This window comes from Vidua chalybeata, chromosome 5 (assembly GCF_026979565.1).
Source record: "Vidua chalybeata isolate OUT-0048 chromosome 5, bVidCha1 merged haplotype, whole genome shotgun sequence".
Lineage (NCBI taxonomy): Eukaryota > Metazoa > Chordata > Aves > Passeriformes > Viduidae > Vidua > Vidua chalybeata.
This window is the reverse complement of record NC_071534.1, coordinates 68,505,582-68,523,224: the sequence shown is the minus strand read 5'-3', so window position 1 is coordinate 68,523,224 and position 17,643 is coordinate 68,505,582. Positions and strand designations below refer to the sequence as shown.

At 44.3% G+C, this 17,643-nt stretch overlaps 1 protein-coding gene across 1 annotated transcript in view; it reads right to left on the bottom strand.

The window, feature by feature from the left end:
- Positions 1-17,643, bottom strand: part of SFMBT2 (Scm like with four mbt domains 2) — a 104,870-nt gene that overhangs the window by 22,884 nt on the left and 64,343 nt on the right. The window contains exons 8-15 of the mRNA XM_053943881.1: positions 17,415-17,516; positions 16,612-16,759; positions 11,908-11,990; positions 8,692-8,818; positions 4,431-4,544; positions 3,110-3,152; positions 2,434-2,504; positions 633-772 (exon numbers count right to left, since the gene is read on the bottom strand). Coding sequence (XP_053799856.1) covers positions 633-772; positions 2,434-2,504; positions 3,110-3,152; positions 4,431-4,544; positions 8,692-8,818; positions 11,908-11,990; positions 16,612-16,759; positions 17,415-17,516 — 828 coding nt within the window. The remainder of the gene's footprint in view (positions 1-632; positions 773-2,433; positions 2,505-3,109; positions 3,153-4,430; positions 4,545-8,691; positions 8,819-11,907; positions 11,991-16,611; positions 16,760-17,414; positions 17,517-17,643) is intronic.

Here is a 17,643-nt window from a genome sequence, read left to right as displayed (position 1 = left end):
ATGATGCTTCACTGCATCAGTGGTGGAGGTAAGGACAAGACCTTGGGTGGAAAGGGCTGAGGAACATTAGGAACTTCAATTGTGCTGCAATTTTTTACCTCCATCCTGGCCATGGCTCTCTGTGCCGCTGGCACCTCTCTCATCTCAGCAACAGCTACCAGGAATCAGGCACAGCAACCCCCTGAAATGTTTTCTCTTCACCCTTTCCATAATTTGGAACTGGTTCCTGTGGCCAGAATGAGCTTCAGTTTATAGCCATAATAAGCTTGAATTTTTTTCTGCAAAGTATCACAGACCAATGCTGGGCCACTGCCATTGTCCTGCTCCTTGGGAAGTTGTTTATGTCTCCAAAACGAGATGCCCATGTCTCCATGACACTGCTGTTTGCTCCTGTGTTGATGGCAACCCACACTGAAGTCGCCTCCAACCAAGAGAACTCCCCATGTTTCAAAAACATCACCTCTCCCATCAAAACCCACAATGCAAAACCTGCCCCTTCTTCCTGGCTGGCAGTTTGCCTCATGGAAACCACTCCAGGACAACTTTAGGTGCATTATTTGCAAATTCTGGGTCTGGCAAGCCATGACTCATACTTTCCTGTGAAATCCCCCCAAAAGACAGCTGGGCCATACCTCCTTGAGGACCAGCACACACTTGCCAGGCCCCACAGACTGAGGTAGCTCTGCGATCCTGCCTTTGTTTAAGTATGGACCTGAGAAGCAGCGGTGGTTGATGTAGAGCTGGGGGCAGCAGTATCTCCCATTGATGGTGCCTGCAAGGAGAAAGCAGCAGTGAAGTGCCTGCAGCACTTTTACATCATAATCGAGGGCCTTTCTTTATTATTATCATTGTTTTAATGGAAGGGATGGAACTACAGTTGGGTTAAAAATTATTTGTTGTTTAAATAAAGATTAGTCTTAGAGGCTGTGAGATTTAAGAGAGTAAGTAGTTGGCTATAGCTCAGAATGGTCACAAGTTTTTCATTACAAGATAATATATAACTTTCTAATCTAATGGATAGTTGCCACAAAGTTTATTTTGTTTTTCTAACGTATCACCTTTACTTACTTCTACTGTAATGTGTATACATTTATCTAATGGGTTACTATCACATGTACACACATATGCTTTTATCATAACTTCTGAAGTACTAGCTTATTCTATACAATTACACCCTTATATTATAAACCCTTCAGTATCTTATCAATACAGTTTCTCACTTAAAACATATTCTTACTTATAATTATAGAAACATAAGTTTATGGTTTTTCTGTTTAATGTCTGTGTACTTTTTTTTTACATTAATACAAGTATTTCCAAGGCTGCAAATTAAACCCTCCTGTGTCTGTGGAAGTTTTTTTCTATTTTCCACACTTCTTCCTCCTAGATGTGGGAGGAAGGGGAGGAGAATAAAGGAGGCACAAAATTCCACCCTGGGATAGAGGGTAGGGAAGCCTCTGCTATTCAAATCTGTCCAGCATGGGAAAAGGAAGTGTTTTTAATAGTGACTGACTTGGCTGCACACCCTGCTGAAAGGAGGACTGAGAAAGGAGTTAATCCATGACATGAGCCAGGGCTCTCCCAGAACTCACACTGCAGGGGGACACGAGCGACTCACTGCAACCTGCCAGGAGGGGATGTACGAGCTGAGCCTCAAAGACAGGGACTCAGCTCACAGAGAACATTCTCTCAGTGAGGAGCCTTAGAAACCCCTCTTCAGCTCCTTCCAAACCCACAAGTCCTGCAGTGCCATTCCCTGACCCAGCACGGGTCTACAGAGCAGGTTTTTTGTCTGGGCTAATTACCCTGGGCTCCTTTGCAGACCATGGAGAGAAATGGGAACTTCTAGATGTGATTCACACGCCTTCCAACTGGCTATCCACTTTTTTTGGTTATCATACCCTAAAAGACCCTGATTCTCCCCATTTGACTGTAATGGGGTGTTGGCTGCAATGCCAACATGTGTCCCACAGCCTGCTGAAATAAATGAGTTAAATCCTGTCCCTGCTGCTGGGTTTACACCATTAATTGGATGGATATTGCACTCAGAGCCTCCTGCCACTGCTAAAGGGGAGAGGAATTTGCCTTTAGCAGAAGCAGCAGCCAACACCACACAGTCCTAACATAACACAGGGGATCCATCAGGTCCTGCTGTACCCCATTTCTTTAGTGTCAATTAACAACCTGCACCCATCTTCACCAGAGAGATTCATCAGCCTTGTCTTAATATCATCATCTGAAATGGGCAAGCTCCAGGGGAACTCTGATAGCCCCAGCAAGACACGTGGAGAACCAGACCCTCATCTGCTGTTCACTGCACCTTACACCCTCTAAGGATGGGGTTCCACCTCCCCACCCCTATGACAACTCACTGCCTTTTTGGGGTCCTCCCCTTCCATACAGGACATGGGTCTTTGAAATAAGGATCCTTACCTGTTGTGTCTAGCTGAGGAACCGGGCAGAGGTCATGAGGTATTTTCTCAACAGGCACTGTGGATGGTAACCTGTTAAAAGAGAAATTGGGTGTATTTAATAGAGTTTTTGGTGTATTTAATAGCATCAGACAGGACAAAGGCCAGCACCAGTCCCCAGGCTGGACCAAAAGCTACACCAGCAACAGCCTGGGATGAGGAATGGAGATGCCTCCAACACAATTCCACTTCCACATGGCTGATCACAGACCAGGGCACTGCAGATGAAGGAGCCAGATCCACCCCTTCTCTAAAAATACACTCTGATGTGTCAGCTTTAGACCTCCAGGCTTCAAATATCCTCCCTTAAACCCCTTAAATTCAAGTTTCCACAAACTGCAAGAGCAAGACAGGGAAATGCCCTCCTGGTATATGTCCATCTTCCCTAAGCATCCCTTGCTGGCCATCAGACAGGGGCTGTACAGCCCCAGCCAGCAAAAAAATTGCTGTTACAGAGACTTTCTAATATGCTAACAAATATTTCAGGCTTAAAAGAATCCTCTTGTTGGCTGTGCTGCAGTATCTGAGCAGTAGTTACTGAGCCACATAGCTGCTGTGTATTATCCCCCCTGGAAGACCCGATGCATTCCTGTGAAAACACCACTTTAAATAACAAAAAAAACCCCAAAACAACTTACTGTTTTTCTGGCTGCACAACTGCAATTCTCCTCTTCCTTCGCACTGCAAAAATGAAGCAAGAAAGAAAAAAAATAGTTTTGTATCCTTCTGTCCTGTTAAGTACACCCAGAATGCATAAAAAGCTGTGTAAATGCACTGACTATAAAACGACTTTGAACACAATGAAATGGTACTTAATTACTATCACCATCTTTTCTTGGTATTTTTTAAGTAAGTCACTACATCATTAAAACCTACTTTAAGGATGTAATAATACACTTAATCTTTCCTCTGGAATGCTAATATTGTGTTTTATGGGATCAGCATAAAAGAAAAAAAAATTAAAATAAAAACACAAATATTTTTCCATACAGGAACACATAAGGATAAGATTACATTTTACAAGCATGATTACCTCCAGTGTAATTTATCCCCAGCAATAACTTGTGATAAGGCTGTATAATGTTGCCATAGCACTATTCTCCTAAATTAGGCTCTGGCTGCCTAATTTTTAACTTAAGCATATTTAATTCTTCGAAAGGGTTGATACATTTTAAAATTTGCCTTTTGGATTTTAATTAATATAAACAGTGAGGCCAATTTTTCACCTGGTGGCTTGAGATTGGATATGCTGGAACAGGAGAACAACACCAAGCCACTGGGTTCTGATGAACTGTCTTCAAATGCAAATAGAAAGAATTTGTCTTAATATGCACTGGAGGGAGGACAAAACACTGTGGGCTTAATTGTGCTGTGGGGGGATTTAAACTGAACACTCAGAAAATCTCTGAGCTGTCAAGGGCAGTGAAGTAAGGGACAGATACCCTGGGAAAGGGCAGAAATTCCATCACAGAATGGCAGCAATTATTTCTCCATTTAGATGGAGCAGATCCTGTTTCTGAAAGGGGCACCTGGATGGCCTCTGTATGTCCATTCCACATGACATTTCATGTTTGTTTTTTTTTTTTCCAATTTGAGGTCTTTGTCCCTAATCCACTCAGCTGCCTGAGTGAAGCTGGCTCAGCACAACAAAACCTGGTTTCCCTCTGACAACCCCACTGACCAACAACCCCTCTGCAAACCCACAACCCACTGTGCAATCCCAAACCACGGAACAGCCTTCCCCAGCACACACAACACCATTTTGGGAGGGGCTGATCACAGAGCAAAATACAAATTGCTTCATTTTGGTCACTAAGTAGATTTATTATGATTTATTGCAGTACACTTGCAGCCTGGTTATTGGTCTGCTGGGTAGGTTGATAGTGTCAAAAATGGGATTATAGACCTTAGGAAAAATCCCTGATATCATCTGCAATGCTCAAGTCTCTATGTACTTACAAACAGCTTTGTGTGGTGGGGTGAGGTTATAAGCATTTGCTTCACACCAGCCAACAGGGAAAATGTCCATAGACTCCACATCAACAATGTACTCCGGAGAGGGCATCTGTGAACCTATGAACACAAATTTATCATGGGATTTAGGCATGGGAACACCAAGCTCAGAGCCACCCAAGCATCCATCACGAGCCCAGGGAAGCGAATGATGGAACGTGTGAAAATGAATCTGCTTCCCTGCACCAAAATCAGGCACCATTTCACCTTCAGCTTTGCACAGACAGCAAGGATGGGGCTGCTGCATTTACAGTGCAATGTGGTTCAGAGGAAAACCCCATTAAGATCACTTTGAGGGTGTGCAGTGAAGCAGTCAAAAGCCAGGGAGGTTAAACATATATAACTTCCCTCGACAAGACAGCCTGGCTGACCCCTAGATATTTTGTGAAGTTCCATAACTGAGAAGGACTTGTTGAATGCTTGTTCTTAATAGTAAGAGAGTGTTATCCAGGCTTTCCCAGGCTGGTAGCTAATGTGAGAGAGAGGCTTTTATGTTCCAGTGCTTCCCTGAAGCTTTTTTGTGCAACTCTGCCCTTGAGTCCCATTTTTAGGGGTGAGAGGTGGCCACTCTTCTGTCCAGAAGTGCCACGAATTCTCCTAGGGTTCCTCATATGAAACAAGAGCTGATCACCCAAAAGGAGAGAAGCAGTATGAAAATCCCAAGTGGGAGACATGCACCAAGGTCTCTGGCACGATGCTGACTCCAAAACTTCACCTGCAGTCTCTAGTTAAAGCAATTATCTTCCAGTTTGGTTATTACAACTGCTTTAGAAGATAATCTCCTGTCTTCATTTATGTGGGTCCCACTCATAGAACCAAAGAATTATTTAGGCTGGAAAAGACTTCCAAAATCAAGCCTAACCACTAACGCATCACTGCCAGGCCCACATCTACATAACTTTTAAACACTTCCAGAGACAGTTATTCCACCACTACCCTGGGAAATCCGTTCCAATGCTTGACCACTCCTTCAATGAAAGAAATTTTTCCTGCTTTTTCCCCCTAATTTATCTGATTTCCAAAATCCAATGAAGATATTCCTGCTGGCTTTGAGTTCTTTCAAAAACAATTCTTGTGTCCTGAGTCAAGGCACTATTTAACTACTCCAATTCAAGTTCAACTGCGCTGGCACAGCTGGGCCAGCAACTTCACCTCCTCCCTCTGCCAATTCCACCCCAGGACAGACAGCTCCAGCACCAGCATGGGGTGATCTCCTAATAAAAGGGACCAAAGGATCAGCAGCTTCCCCTGCATCACCCTCGCCTTGGCATCTGTTAAAACAGCTTTGCCTCCTGCTTAAGGCAGCAAGTGTTTGACTGTGCTCAGCCAGATGACTACAGGGAGTTTCCCACTAATGTATGTTCATCAAGGGCTTGTGGTGTAATTGAAACAGTAATTGAACTTTGTGATGGGAACAGCACTGAGGCTGAGGTGCAGCATTTGGATCAGTAGTAAACCTGCTGCTCTGAGAGTGTTTGGCTGCATGAAAAACCCCAAGGAGGCAGGGAAATAGGTGCTGGTGATCACACTGCTGGAGGAAATAATGAAAAAATGCAATCATGATGTCTGTGTAGATCCATGGATGTCTTCAAGGTGTTTCTCTGAGCCCTGCATTGTGTTCATGCACTATCCTTTGAAAATACATACTGGAATATGGGGAAGAGAATGAGATGAAGGCATAGGGGAGGGACACAATTTGCTGAAGACAAGATTTCAGCAGCTGAAATTCCCTGAAAAACCATTTCCCTCCACAAGACAATACCATGTGGTCACTGCTCAGTTTGAACCTGATGAAAGCTCCAGTGGGGAGCTCCATTTTCACCTGACACCACAAATCCAGGCAAGGAGCCCACGTGACAACAGTGAGTCAGTGGCAAGACATGCACACAGTGAGCAAGCTATGGCTCAAGCCCCAAACAGGGCAAGAAATCAACACAGACCCCACTGAAATGTCACCAGATCTGGGAAAACCAATTACTTCATTATTGCAATGGTGTTATTCTGATGAAACAGACTCAATTATTTTAGAGGTCCTTTCTAATCTTAATTATTCTACAATTCTAAATTATTATAAAGTAACCAGATGAAATGTACTTTCCTGTATAGAAGCAGGGTAAATGAGACATGAAGGGTCTTTTCCAACCAAAATGGTTCTATGAACATTCTGCTTCTGAAGTTTACAGCTGCAGCCACCCTGAGGAGCAAAAAAGCAGCACAATGCCCATTCTCCTGCAACACCTTGTTCCTCTTGTAAGACCTATTCACAGCTACTCTGTCCTCCCTGGCACTGCTTCTGCCCTCTGGCAATTGATAACCCTGCTTTCCACTGCCAACATCTTACTGCTTCCTTTGGCCTCACTCACAGGAGTGGAAAACAGCTTTTTTGAGACTCATTAGTTTCATCTGTTGCGTTTTATGCCGCTCCCTTCTCAGAGCAAGAAATGTCCATGGGAATTGGGAGGTTAAAGGGCAAACAAGGAGACTAGAAACAGGGTGAGGAAAATGTCTACCATGAATTTTACAGGATGGGTAGAACAAAGCAGCAACTCTAGAAAACTGTAAAAGGGGAAATTACAGGAAACCTCCCTGGAGAAGTGATTAACCAAAGGGTTTTCCTCAAATTCCTGGGCTGTGCAGGAAGCGTGCATTATTACTTGTATAAATTCACACCAGAAAGCTTCAAGCTCTAAAATCTAAAATGAACCAGTAAAAATTAACAATGCAGATGATGAGTAATAAAGTAGCAGAGCATCCCATCAGTCCTGAGCTTCTCCTCCACCACGGGGGAACCGCACTGCTGCTCATTAAACGCTCGCCCTCGAGTTTAGGGTTTTGCTACTGTACAAAGTGTGATTTATCACACAATGTTCCCTCACGTCTAACTCAGCCCTGCTTAACTCCTGTGTTCCTGGTTTATGGCTGCAGCCTGGGCTGCCAAACTGGGAAACTGGGAGGGCAACAATGAAAGCTTCAGAGGCGCCTGTGATAAATGGTGGGACCTGAGGTCTTCCGAGAGGGGCTCCCGTGGAAGCTGGGGAGCCTTGCTGCTTCCAGAATATAAATAATCAGTTAGAAACAACACTACATTAATGGAGTAAAAAAAAAATAAATAAATGCCACACTTCAAGCCACATTTATTTTACAACTCTGCAAGCAGGGTTTTTTTTTGGTTGTGTTTTTTTTTTTAATGCCTGCTCTTTGCATAACACTGTGCATACTGTAGTGATGTATTCCTACAGCAGCAAAGATTTCTTTCTATTTTCTGCAGTCTTTTGCATCTTTTCTGTTTATGACAGATCATTCAATTCCTGGTATTGAGATATAAACCAAGCTTAAAGCATCTATATATCGGAGCTCAAAAGAAAGTAGATGCACACAAGGTTTTTTTATGGTAAGTTGTAAAAAAAACATCCTTTAAGAAATTAAAAGAGTAAAAGGCAGGAAGAAAGAGGTGAGGGAAGGAAGCAATATAGGAGTGTGTTGCCCTCTTCCTGCATCTATCCACATCTTTGGCATATACAAGTGAAGGCACCTGGTCGTTTAAGAAAAGAAGTTGCCAAAATGGGTCAAATTCCTTGATCAGATGGGTGTAAATTCAACAACAGCCTTAGAGAGAATGAAATTTCAAACAATTGTTGATTCCAGCAATTAAAAAAAAAATATTTGCCCTGTGTCCAGACCAGGCTCCAGATAAGCTTTTGCTACCTTGGGCTAGAAGGCAAACCATCATCTTAGAGTTAAAAACCAAAACCTGTCATTGCACACAGCTCTACCAAAAGCAAACACGCGGGAGGAACTATAATACTTTGGGTTATCTGGCAACATTTTTACCAATTTTAAGGGCTTTGATTAGAGACCTCTTTTCCTGTACAAACTGTCAGGTTGGGAATTGCTGTAGAAGTCTCAGCTGCACAAGTGAGGCAAACTTCTGCTCCTAGGATGAAGGTGTATGATGGTGGCAGGGAGGAGGTTGTTATGATGGTGATAAAGACCACGTGGATGGAAAGGTGAAGGAACTTGCAGCTCCTCCAGAGAAAGAGCACGTAAATGTAATTCCCCTGGTCAATGTGTATAAAACTGAAAAGTTGGAGAGAGCAATTTTGTGCAGAGAATAAAGGACAAAATTGAGTGAGTGAGTGAGTGAGTGAGTGAGTGAGTGAGTGAGTGAGTGAAGCAGACAAACACAAGCAGCCTTTACAGCATGTACCTTCCAGGTGCAGCCACATCAACCGTCCTTTCACCGAGGTGATGGAAGCCACACAAATCTCTGCAGGGTTCCTGGGGTTCACTGCCTCCAGCTTCATGTTCTTGGTGAAGCCACGGCTGAAGGATGTCTGAAAGAGGCAAGAGACAATGCTGAAACACAGCACTGCAGCACTGCACAACTTCAACCAGACTGTCTGCTGGGAAGCATGAATTTAGCATGGTTTGCTTTCTGCTGGAAGGGCAGAATACCCTGAAGAATGCAAAGGCATCCAGAGCCAAATCAGAGCTGTGCTGGTGCAGCCCATGGTGAGGCAGCTGTGCCCCTGCAGCACATGGGGGTCTGCAGGGGAGCAGAGACTGCTGCCCCTGGAGGATCCCTGTCAGAGGAGATGGACACCCACAGGAGGCTGTGACCCTGGAGAGAGGAGCCTATGCAGGAGCAGGTTTGCACCAACACCCAGATGAAAACTCAATGATGAAATGCATGTCATGTTCTACTCCTATCCCTAACTCCTGGAGGACTGGGAGGAGGTTGCTCCACATCAGCTCCAAGGATGTTTGAATGTTTGCCAGTGATGCATTTTCTGTTAATGTGATACTACCCAGAGGCTTCCCAGAACTCCTGTGCTTAAGCATCTCTCACCTTGCTAGGAGAAATCTTATAAAGCAAAAAAACCATCTTGCTCTGAGACCAGACCTCCTCATACATTCAGTCACCCAAGCTGACTGAAGCTGAAGATACCTGAGTAACTTTTTCAAGTATGTTTTTCTTAATGGAATTTTCATGGATGGGCCCTGAGCAACCCGATCTAGTGAGTGGCAGCAGTGCCCATGGGATGAGGGGATTGGAATTAGACAGTCTTTAATGACCCTTCCAACCCAAACCATCCTGTGATTCTATTTTAAACTCAATGAACAAGGCTTTCAGGTACATTGGCTGGAGTGCAGATGGATCCAGTTGTGTTCACTGCCACTGTTCCTTCCAATGTCCCCTCATGTCAGTCCCTTCCCAGTATCTCCCCCACCACTCTCCCTGAAAACACACTAATGCAATACCTGTGTGCATACCAGGGCTTCCTCTCCTTGGATTTCCCTCCCCTCTGTTCCACCTGCTCTGCAACTATCTGCACACAGAAAGGGTTCCCTCTCTGAGATGAGATTTTTTTGCTAATAATAACTGGGATGGGTAACAACTGCCACTGACTCCAAATGACACCAAACCCTCATCCTATGTGAGAAACTGGAAGCCAGGCTCAAATTCAACCCTTCTCCTACTGGTACAACACCAAGAACCATGGGCACTTCACCTTGAACAACCACTGAGAGCTCTTTGAGAGACTAAAACCTCATGGCTTTGGTCTCTTTTCCATCCAAGAACACGCTGCTACTCTCGAACACACCTTGGACTGCCTCAAGCCTTGCTCAGCACACAGATCAGCTTCACCCTGCAAAAGCTGCTAATGGCCAGGGCTGCAGGAATGCAGGCTGAGTTTGTTTAAATGCCTTTTATGTTGCCTTACAAGGAAATGCCATTTATCATCACCCCGGCTCCTTTCATTGCAGTTCAGTGCTGGAGGCTCATTTATACAAAATCAATGGCAAAACAGTTAGGTGGAGTTTATTTTACTAAGCATTTGGGCACGTCAATCCATTTCATAACTGCCTCTCCTTGTTAAAAATCCCTCCTGGGGAAACAGCTACAGCACCTCCACTGCCAGCACTACGTCTGGCTGCACGAGGTGGGAGATGCAGAAAAAGCTTCCATCAAAGAGCCCCTCACAGCCACAATTCATGGGGACCAGCCAGCCAGGAGGCTGCACAAGTGACAACAGAGCAGCTCCCTCTGAAAAGAATTGTGTTATTAAGAGTGGAAGAATAAGAGACACATGTTCATCTGGTGAATGTTTCCTTAAAAAAAAAAGAAAAAGGGCCAAAAAATGCCCAGACCTGACTTAATCTTAGAGGATATTATGCAGAGGCTTTTCTCAAGGCTGCCACTGCTGAGAGAAAAGATCCACTACTTGGCAAAATGAAAAGAGATATAAAGAAAAGGTGGGGATGCTTGCAGAAGAGAAATGCAAAAATAGCCCCACTGTATTGCTGTGATGCAGCTTCCCTCAGGACTGCTGGAAAGCTTTGCTTTAAGTCCCTTCAGGAAGAGGGACTTTATGGGGCAAAGAAATCCTCACTCTGGTTTGACTCCCAAGTCAGACTCTGCTCATGGTACAGTTCCTCTGAGTTCATCAATAAAAAAATCACTATTTCACCATCAAAGCTTCCAAGCCACGCTGCCCCTTGGCCACCACAGATGAGGAAGGTCATGGAAAATCACAGCTGGTGCCTGTCCCCATTCTGCTTTCCATAAACACCCCATCCCTCAGTCCTGTGACTTCTGAGCCCAGTGAAAAGCTGTGCAATTCCTACAGAAACCTGTCTGTCCATCAGTCACAACACCACTTTATTTTGCAAAGCCTTCTGTGCTCATTTTAGGTGCACCACTAACATTTAGGTACCACCATCAGGAGTATTTTCAGTTATTGATGGGATCTCAACCTCCATCAGTTGATGGGCACACGAAGGAGAGCACCAGGCTGCTGGAAAAAGCAGAAGGCTACATCTGCCTTTCCCCAAGCAATGAATACCTGTCAGATCAAGCCACACAGGGCTGTCATTGCCATAAAACAGCCTGCAAAAGATTATTTCAAAAGCTGTGAATCTTAATGGCATCCATCACTCTCACATCACTGTTGCTGGAAGGAAGGACATGAACTGTCCCAAGGCCCAGAGCATCCATGAGGGTTAATCATCCTCTCATACATTGTCAACATTTAGCATTTTAATACATGTGGTTTAGTTTCTCTGTATCCCTGGGATACAGATAAAACACCTAAAAGGTAAAAAGAAAAATGATACCATGCAATTTCTTTACCTAAATTATTTTTAGTAGCACTTGAATTAATAGCAATAACCAGTTGAGATCCTTTTAGTGCTGTAGAGAACCAGAGAGGGGATGAAGAGCAGGATAATTACAGATAAAACAAGACTAAAATAAGGGTTTTTTCTCTTTCAGGGATGGAGACTTGGAACACTTCTCCCAGTTTCCTTCCTAAGGCAGCCTCATGGTGCTCTGGAGGAACTTTTCAAAGCCTTGCAGCACCTTTTCTGTGCAAGCTGTTTTGTTTCGTGTGGATGGACAGGAGCAAAAGGAAGAACTTACATTTCTAAAGCACACGTGAGGTGCTGCCTCAGCTCCACACTGCTTCTGGTAGTCTGCCCAGTCAAAGTCCTGGCCAGAGTAACCTGCAGGAGAACAAAACAAAAAGAGCCATCAGCAACCAGTCCACACCACAGACAGAGGACAAAACTCACACACCTCCTGCATTTCACTGCCAAGTCTCCATTAAAAAGTAGTAAGACATAATTATTTTCCCTATTTTCCGTTTCCTGTGAGCATCTCCCAACTTTTAACAAACCCATAACTAATCCAAAGTGCCACTGTGCCAAATGTCCACATGGGGCTAGTTATGGACTTCTTTCTCCTGCTTTTAGCTGTCTAAAAGGTGGACAAGGTTATGGAGCTCGACGTGGGTTATTTGCTGCTCCCTCAGGAGTGGACAGGGAGGGGATCAGCACAATCAGGAGCTGATCCATCCTCCCTTTCAAAGCAGGAGATAAATTCTCCTCTCTTCATTCATGTACCCTTCCTGACTGGCTCCCCAGCAGCTCAGGGTATGTGAGCTGAATCCCATCACAGTAAAAATGTTACAGAAATCTGGAGCAGAGCAGGAAAATGAATGCAGATCTCCCTCAAACAGCCCCAGCAAACAGATCATCCCTTCAGCCTCTGCTTCCAGGTAAAACAAAGGGATTCCTTTATATGAGCATCTCTCAAGGAGTCTCATCACAGTCAGACCTCTGCTCATCCACTATTCCTACTTGGCAATTTAGGCAATAAATTCTTGGGACAGATTTTTTTTTTTGAAATTTGCTTTTGGAGGCCTTTTTTTTTTTTTTTTGCCTGCCTCTTAAGTCTCTATTTTTGCAGTGCTTGAAACCAGTGAGTGCTAATCCTGTCCAGGGGCCTGTGGATACTCTAATGACATTAGTGCAGAACTACTCTTACTGGAAGGTTTCAGGAGTCACCAAAGGCCAAATTCTCCCCTCAATCTCCCTAGAAATCTCATCCTGACATCATTTCACAGAACATCCCTAAATGCCTTTTGCATTGATAGTCAAAAAGGGACACTCAAGATCAAATGTGAATGAATCATTTATGACAATGAAAATTGTGACTTTTTTTTACAGGCAAGGACTAGAATACTGAGTGCAATCCCCTATCGGTCTGCCAGATCCCAAAAAAAAGGAGGTAAAATTTTTGAAAACGTGTCAAGCATCCTGCTAAGATCCAAGTATCTTGGATAAAATGATTTCTAGTCCAAGTAATTGCATTCATGACAAACAAATTACCGAGATAAAGCCTTGAGCTACAATGCCTGTCTCTGTGGGGCATTAAAGTGCATAATAATTAAAAAACTAAACATGCACAGGGAAGGAAAAAAAGGGCAGTTACTTATAAAGAATGTTCTTTTTTCATAAAAAAAAATCCTTGCAGCGTTTTTTAACAATTTCTGCAACAGTATTATCTTCACACTTCTTCTCCATCTCTACTTTTATCTCAATTTAAACCCCTCACGGACGGGTTTTGCATCTCGGTTTTAAACTACACAGATCTTGTCAGAGTGGATGGAAAAGGCCCATTAGAGGTGCTTTGGTGAGCTACAAAAACGTGACTGTGCTGTCACCACGCAACCGCCCCGCTTGGCCCCAGGGAACCACTGGAAGCCCTTTTCCTTTAGCCTTCAGCAGGAATGGAACCCGGGAGGGCAGCTGGGGAGTTCAAAATAACTCACTGCAGCAGCACAAGGAGGATTCCAAGAGGGGAACACCCAAGAATTGACTTCAAATTAACCCTGACTCGTCTGTGGCCTTTTCATGGTGAGGCTGCACCTCAAGGGCTGTGGCCGGTTCTGGGCCTTCATGGCCAGAGAGCCCTGGAGGGGCTGGAGCCGTCCAGGGAAGGGAACAGAGCTGGGAAGGGTCTGGAGTCCCAGGAGAAGCTGAGGGAGCTGGGAAGGGGCTCAGCCTGGAGCAAAGGAGGCTCAGGGGGGACCCTGTGGCTCTGCAGACCTTGACAGGAGGGGACAGCCAGGGAGTTCAGGCTCTGCTCCCAGGGAACAGGGACAGGAGGAGAGGGGTCAGCACTAAGCTGCACTAGGGGAAGGTCAGGCTGGGTATTAGGAAGAATTTCTTCACTGAAAGGGTTGTCACAGGCATTTGGGAATGGGAAGTGGTGGAGTGCCCACCCCTGGAAGTGGTGAAGAAACAACTGGACACCCAGTGCTGTGGTCTGGTTGACGAGGTGGCGATCAAAGGTTGGACTCCATGACCCAGCTTGCCTGGAGGCCTTTTCCAACCTCACAGACTCCCTGATCCCACTCTCAGCTGCCTCCCTCGGCACACATGGAGGTACCAGGTGCCCAGTGCCTCCACCAGCACACGGCACTCACACCCTGCCATCCTGGAAGGCTCAGCCCAAGGGACAACACTGAGAGCTGTGTTTGCACAACTCAGCTGCTGCTCCTCAAACATGCAACACCTCCACCATGTTTGCCATCTGGGCATGGAAGAGCCCAGTATTAGAAGCTAATTCAAAGCAAATATAACAATACAAATGCACTGGAGGTTTTGGAATTGGCTTTTCCTAAGTAAGCCTTACAACGAGGAGCCTTATCAAAATGTTTTTCCCCCCACTTAATAATAGCTCATAAAACAATGATTGTTACTCTAAAGGGAAGTAGTCTATAAATCCTACTCTAATAAATATAAACAGAGCTTGTTCAATGTTTATACAGCAGCAGTTAATGGGTATTCATTTTTGGCACTGTGCAGGAAAATACTGCTCTCTATTTTGAGTAGCAAATATTTGCACCTCCTGTTCATGACCCATTTACTCTTTGTTTGTCTTCAATAAAGCCCTGATAAGCAAAAAGGAAAGAGAATGGATATCAGGCAAATAAAGGACTCCAAACTCCAATAACCCAACCCGGCATATTGTTCTGATGAAAAAAAATCAGTTGATTTTGAGATCAGAAAATCTCCTTGTCAAACCTAAATTAACCAGGGGTTTGGATGCTTTTCACTTTCCATCTGCATTCTTTTTCTGTGAGTTATGGGTTTTTGTTGTATTTAGTTTGTGTTTATTTTCAAATAACTCATTCTAATATCTGATTACATTTTAGTAACTCAAAGAACGTGTCTGCCTAAGGTGCTAAAATTCAGTTTGGACATGCAGCCCTTATACACAGTATAAAAAACACAGCAATACATAGAATGCATCTATCTGCCACTGGCTTTATGTCTTTTTAAGAGCTTCCCCCCAGGACTTCTGATCTCACAGCAGAAAGCCAATTTGATTTTCTCCAGGCTTCACCAGAGACTTTCTGCCCTTCCTCACGTGCCCAGGTGGATCCCAACAACCAGGTGTCACAGGAGATCACAGAACCATAGAATCACAGAATGGTTTGGGTTGGAAGGGGCCCCAGTTCCACCCTTCTGCCATGGGCAGGGACACCTCCCACTAGACCTGGCCAAGCTGAAAAATATTCACATGACAGATGCTTCAGATACGTCTTAAAATGTTGCCATCTCAAATAGAGTTCACTATCCACACTTGATCCATAAACCATGATCTCAAGACAGGTTTTGTGTCAGCATGGATTGGAAATTTTTAAGCCTATGGTCCTTTCAGTTAGTTATTCTGCCTGGGCAAGCTGCATGTGAACTTGGGTGGAAAAACCCCCAAAATATTCCATTTACTTTGATTTCTAGCAAATTTTCTGGCCAGTATCAGTGAGTGCTTACACAGGCATTATCATTACACCTGGGTTTCAGCAGGAGAGAGCTAAAGCCCCAGGCAGCAGATTTATTTCATCAGAAGCAGCAGAGCAATCATGGATGCAGCTGCAGGCACAGGGCTCCAGGACTTTGGTGGGAATTTCAAATTACATGTGCTGAAGAAGCACTCTGGATATACATAAGAAGATTCTGAATCTGGCAGGGAATAACCCTTCCCTTCCCTGGGTTTGGCAGCATCATGCTTTTTCCAAAATGAAGGCAAAAGTTCATACATAAAACTTAACTTGATTTTTTTTTTTTTTTTTGTGGCATTTTTTACTACCAAGCAACATCGATTTTTGGCAACAGACCAACAACCTAGCCAGCTTCAAAAACCTGAAATTCCAGGGAACCAACACATTTTTGCAAGCAAAGAAATACTGCTAGGGCACCACAGGTGGTTGTCTGAAGTTGGGAGTAATTAACTGCACTGCTACAAAGTTGAGGAAGAGCAGGGCTGGAGGCTGCTTCTCCTGGCTCGGACCTGAACACTGCTTGCAGTGTGCCCTGGGATTTGTTGAGACAGCCAAGGAAAATCCCTCCACACTCCTGGGCAGGCAGCTGATTTTAGCTCAGACATTCAGATTTAGGAGCTTTGCTTGGCCTCAGTATTGTACTGAAGTGGATGAAACAGGGTTTGCCTCTACAGCGATTGGACTTTTAATGCTCCTTTTGCTCTCTAAACACACAAAGAACTGCTAGGATTCATCCCACAGGAATTCACGAGGATTTCACAAGCCTTAATCAGACTTCAAAGCCCAGGGACATCAATCCACCAGCTAGAAACATTTCTTGAGATGTTCATAGGCTGGTAGGAGCCAGAGCAGCCCCAATCACTCCAGAAAACTACTCTGGCTTGAGATACTTCAGCTGCTGCTCTACAGCAACCACCACAATTTAAAGGCAATAATAACAAAACAAATGTCCTTCAGAGTAAACCCAAAAATCACTGAGAAGGAATACAAACCCTTGGGAGGTGTGAGATTGACTCCGTTTTTAAGGCACCACTGTATTGGCAAGATCCCCAAGGAATCTGCATGGCAAAGCATTGAGATTTTGCTGGATTCAGGTCTCAAGTCATCAATGGTCACTTGTAAATAATGACTGTTAAAAACCTAAGGGGTGAAAAAGAAGAGACCAAAATCAGAGGTTAGATTTGCTGCAACATTAGGTAATGTGGAAAGCTGAAACAGCCAAACCTGGGGATCAAACAACTGAAAATAATTTGCTCTCACTTAAACCTTTGCATCAAAGTGTTTCTACCCAAGAGATCAAAGCCTGAGTTTTAGAGATGGGTGAATAGAAACAATGGAAAGCGCTGAGGTTCAGGGTCCTACAGCTGAGCAGTGACTGGAGATGATCCTGAAGACCCCCGAGCCTTCATCCCTCTTGCATTTGAGTGTGTGGATTAAATATCCAGTTACCACCTCCATTCAGCTGATTTATTTCCAAAGGTTTCTCAGATGTGCAGGGAAAATACATATGGATGGAGGGGAGACAAAGACAAAAGAGGGATCCTTTTTTTTTTTTTTTGCATGCAAGTGGTAGATTAACGTGCTCATCCCCATTGGTTTTAAGTGCATGGAATCAGCTGGTAATGTATGTGGGAAAGAAAGAATTAATTAGGAACATCTTTGGATTTTAAACCTGGTTCTTAATGTGTTCTCCGGCCACTTAAGTACCACTCTTGGTTTTTTTTCCTAAATGTAGTGAAAATCAGGAAGGGTTTTCCGGACAGGCTCTTTCCATCCCTCCTTTCTGAGCACTCACCTTGGTCACTGATGCAGGACAGATATGAAATGGCTCCCTCATATTCACTGCCTCCAGCTTCATCCCCACAGTGAAGAAGTGGTTTCTCAAATCAGCATGGTCCTGTGGGAAGAGGAACACGTGGTGACATCAAGAAGCAACCAATACATCTGAGAATCTATGTGAAAGACATCCATGTGTGGGTTTTGTCAACTTAGCTGGTCCTACGTTCTTTTCATGCCAACCCAGC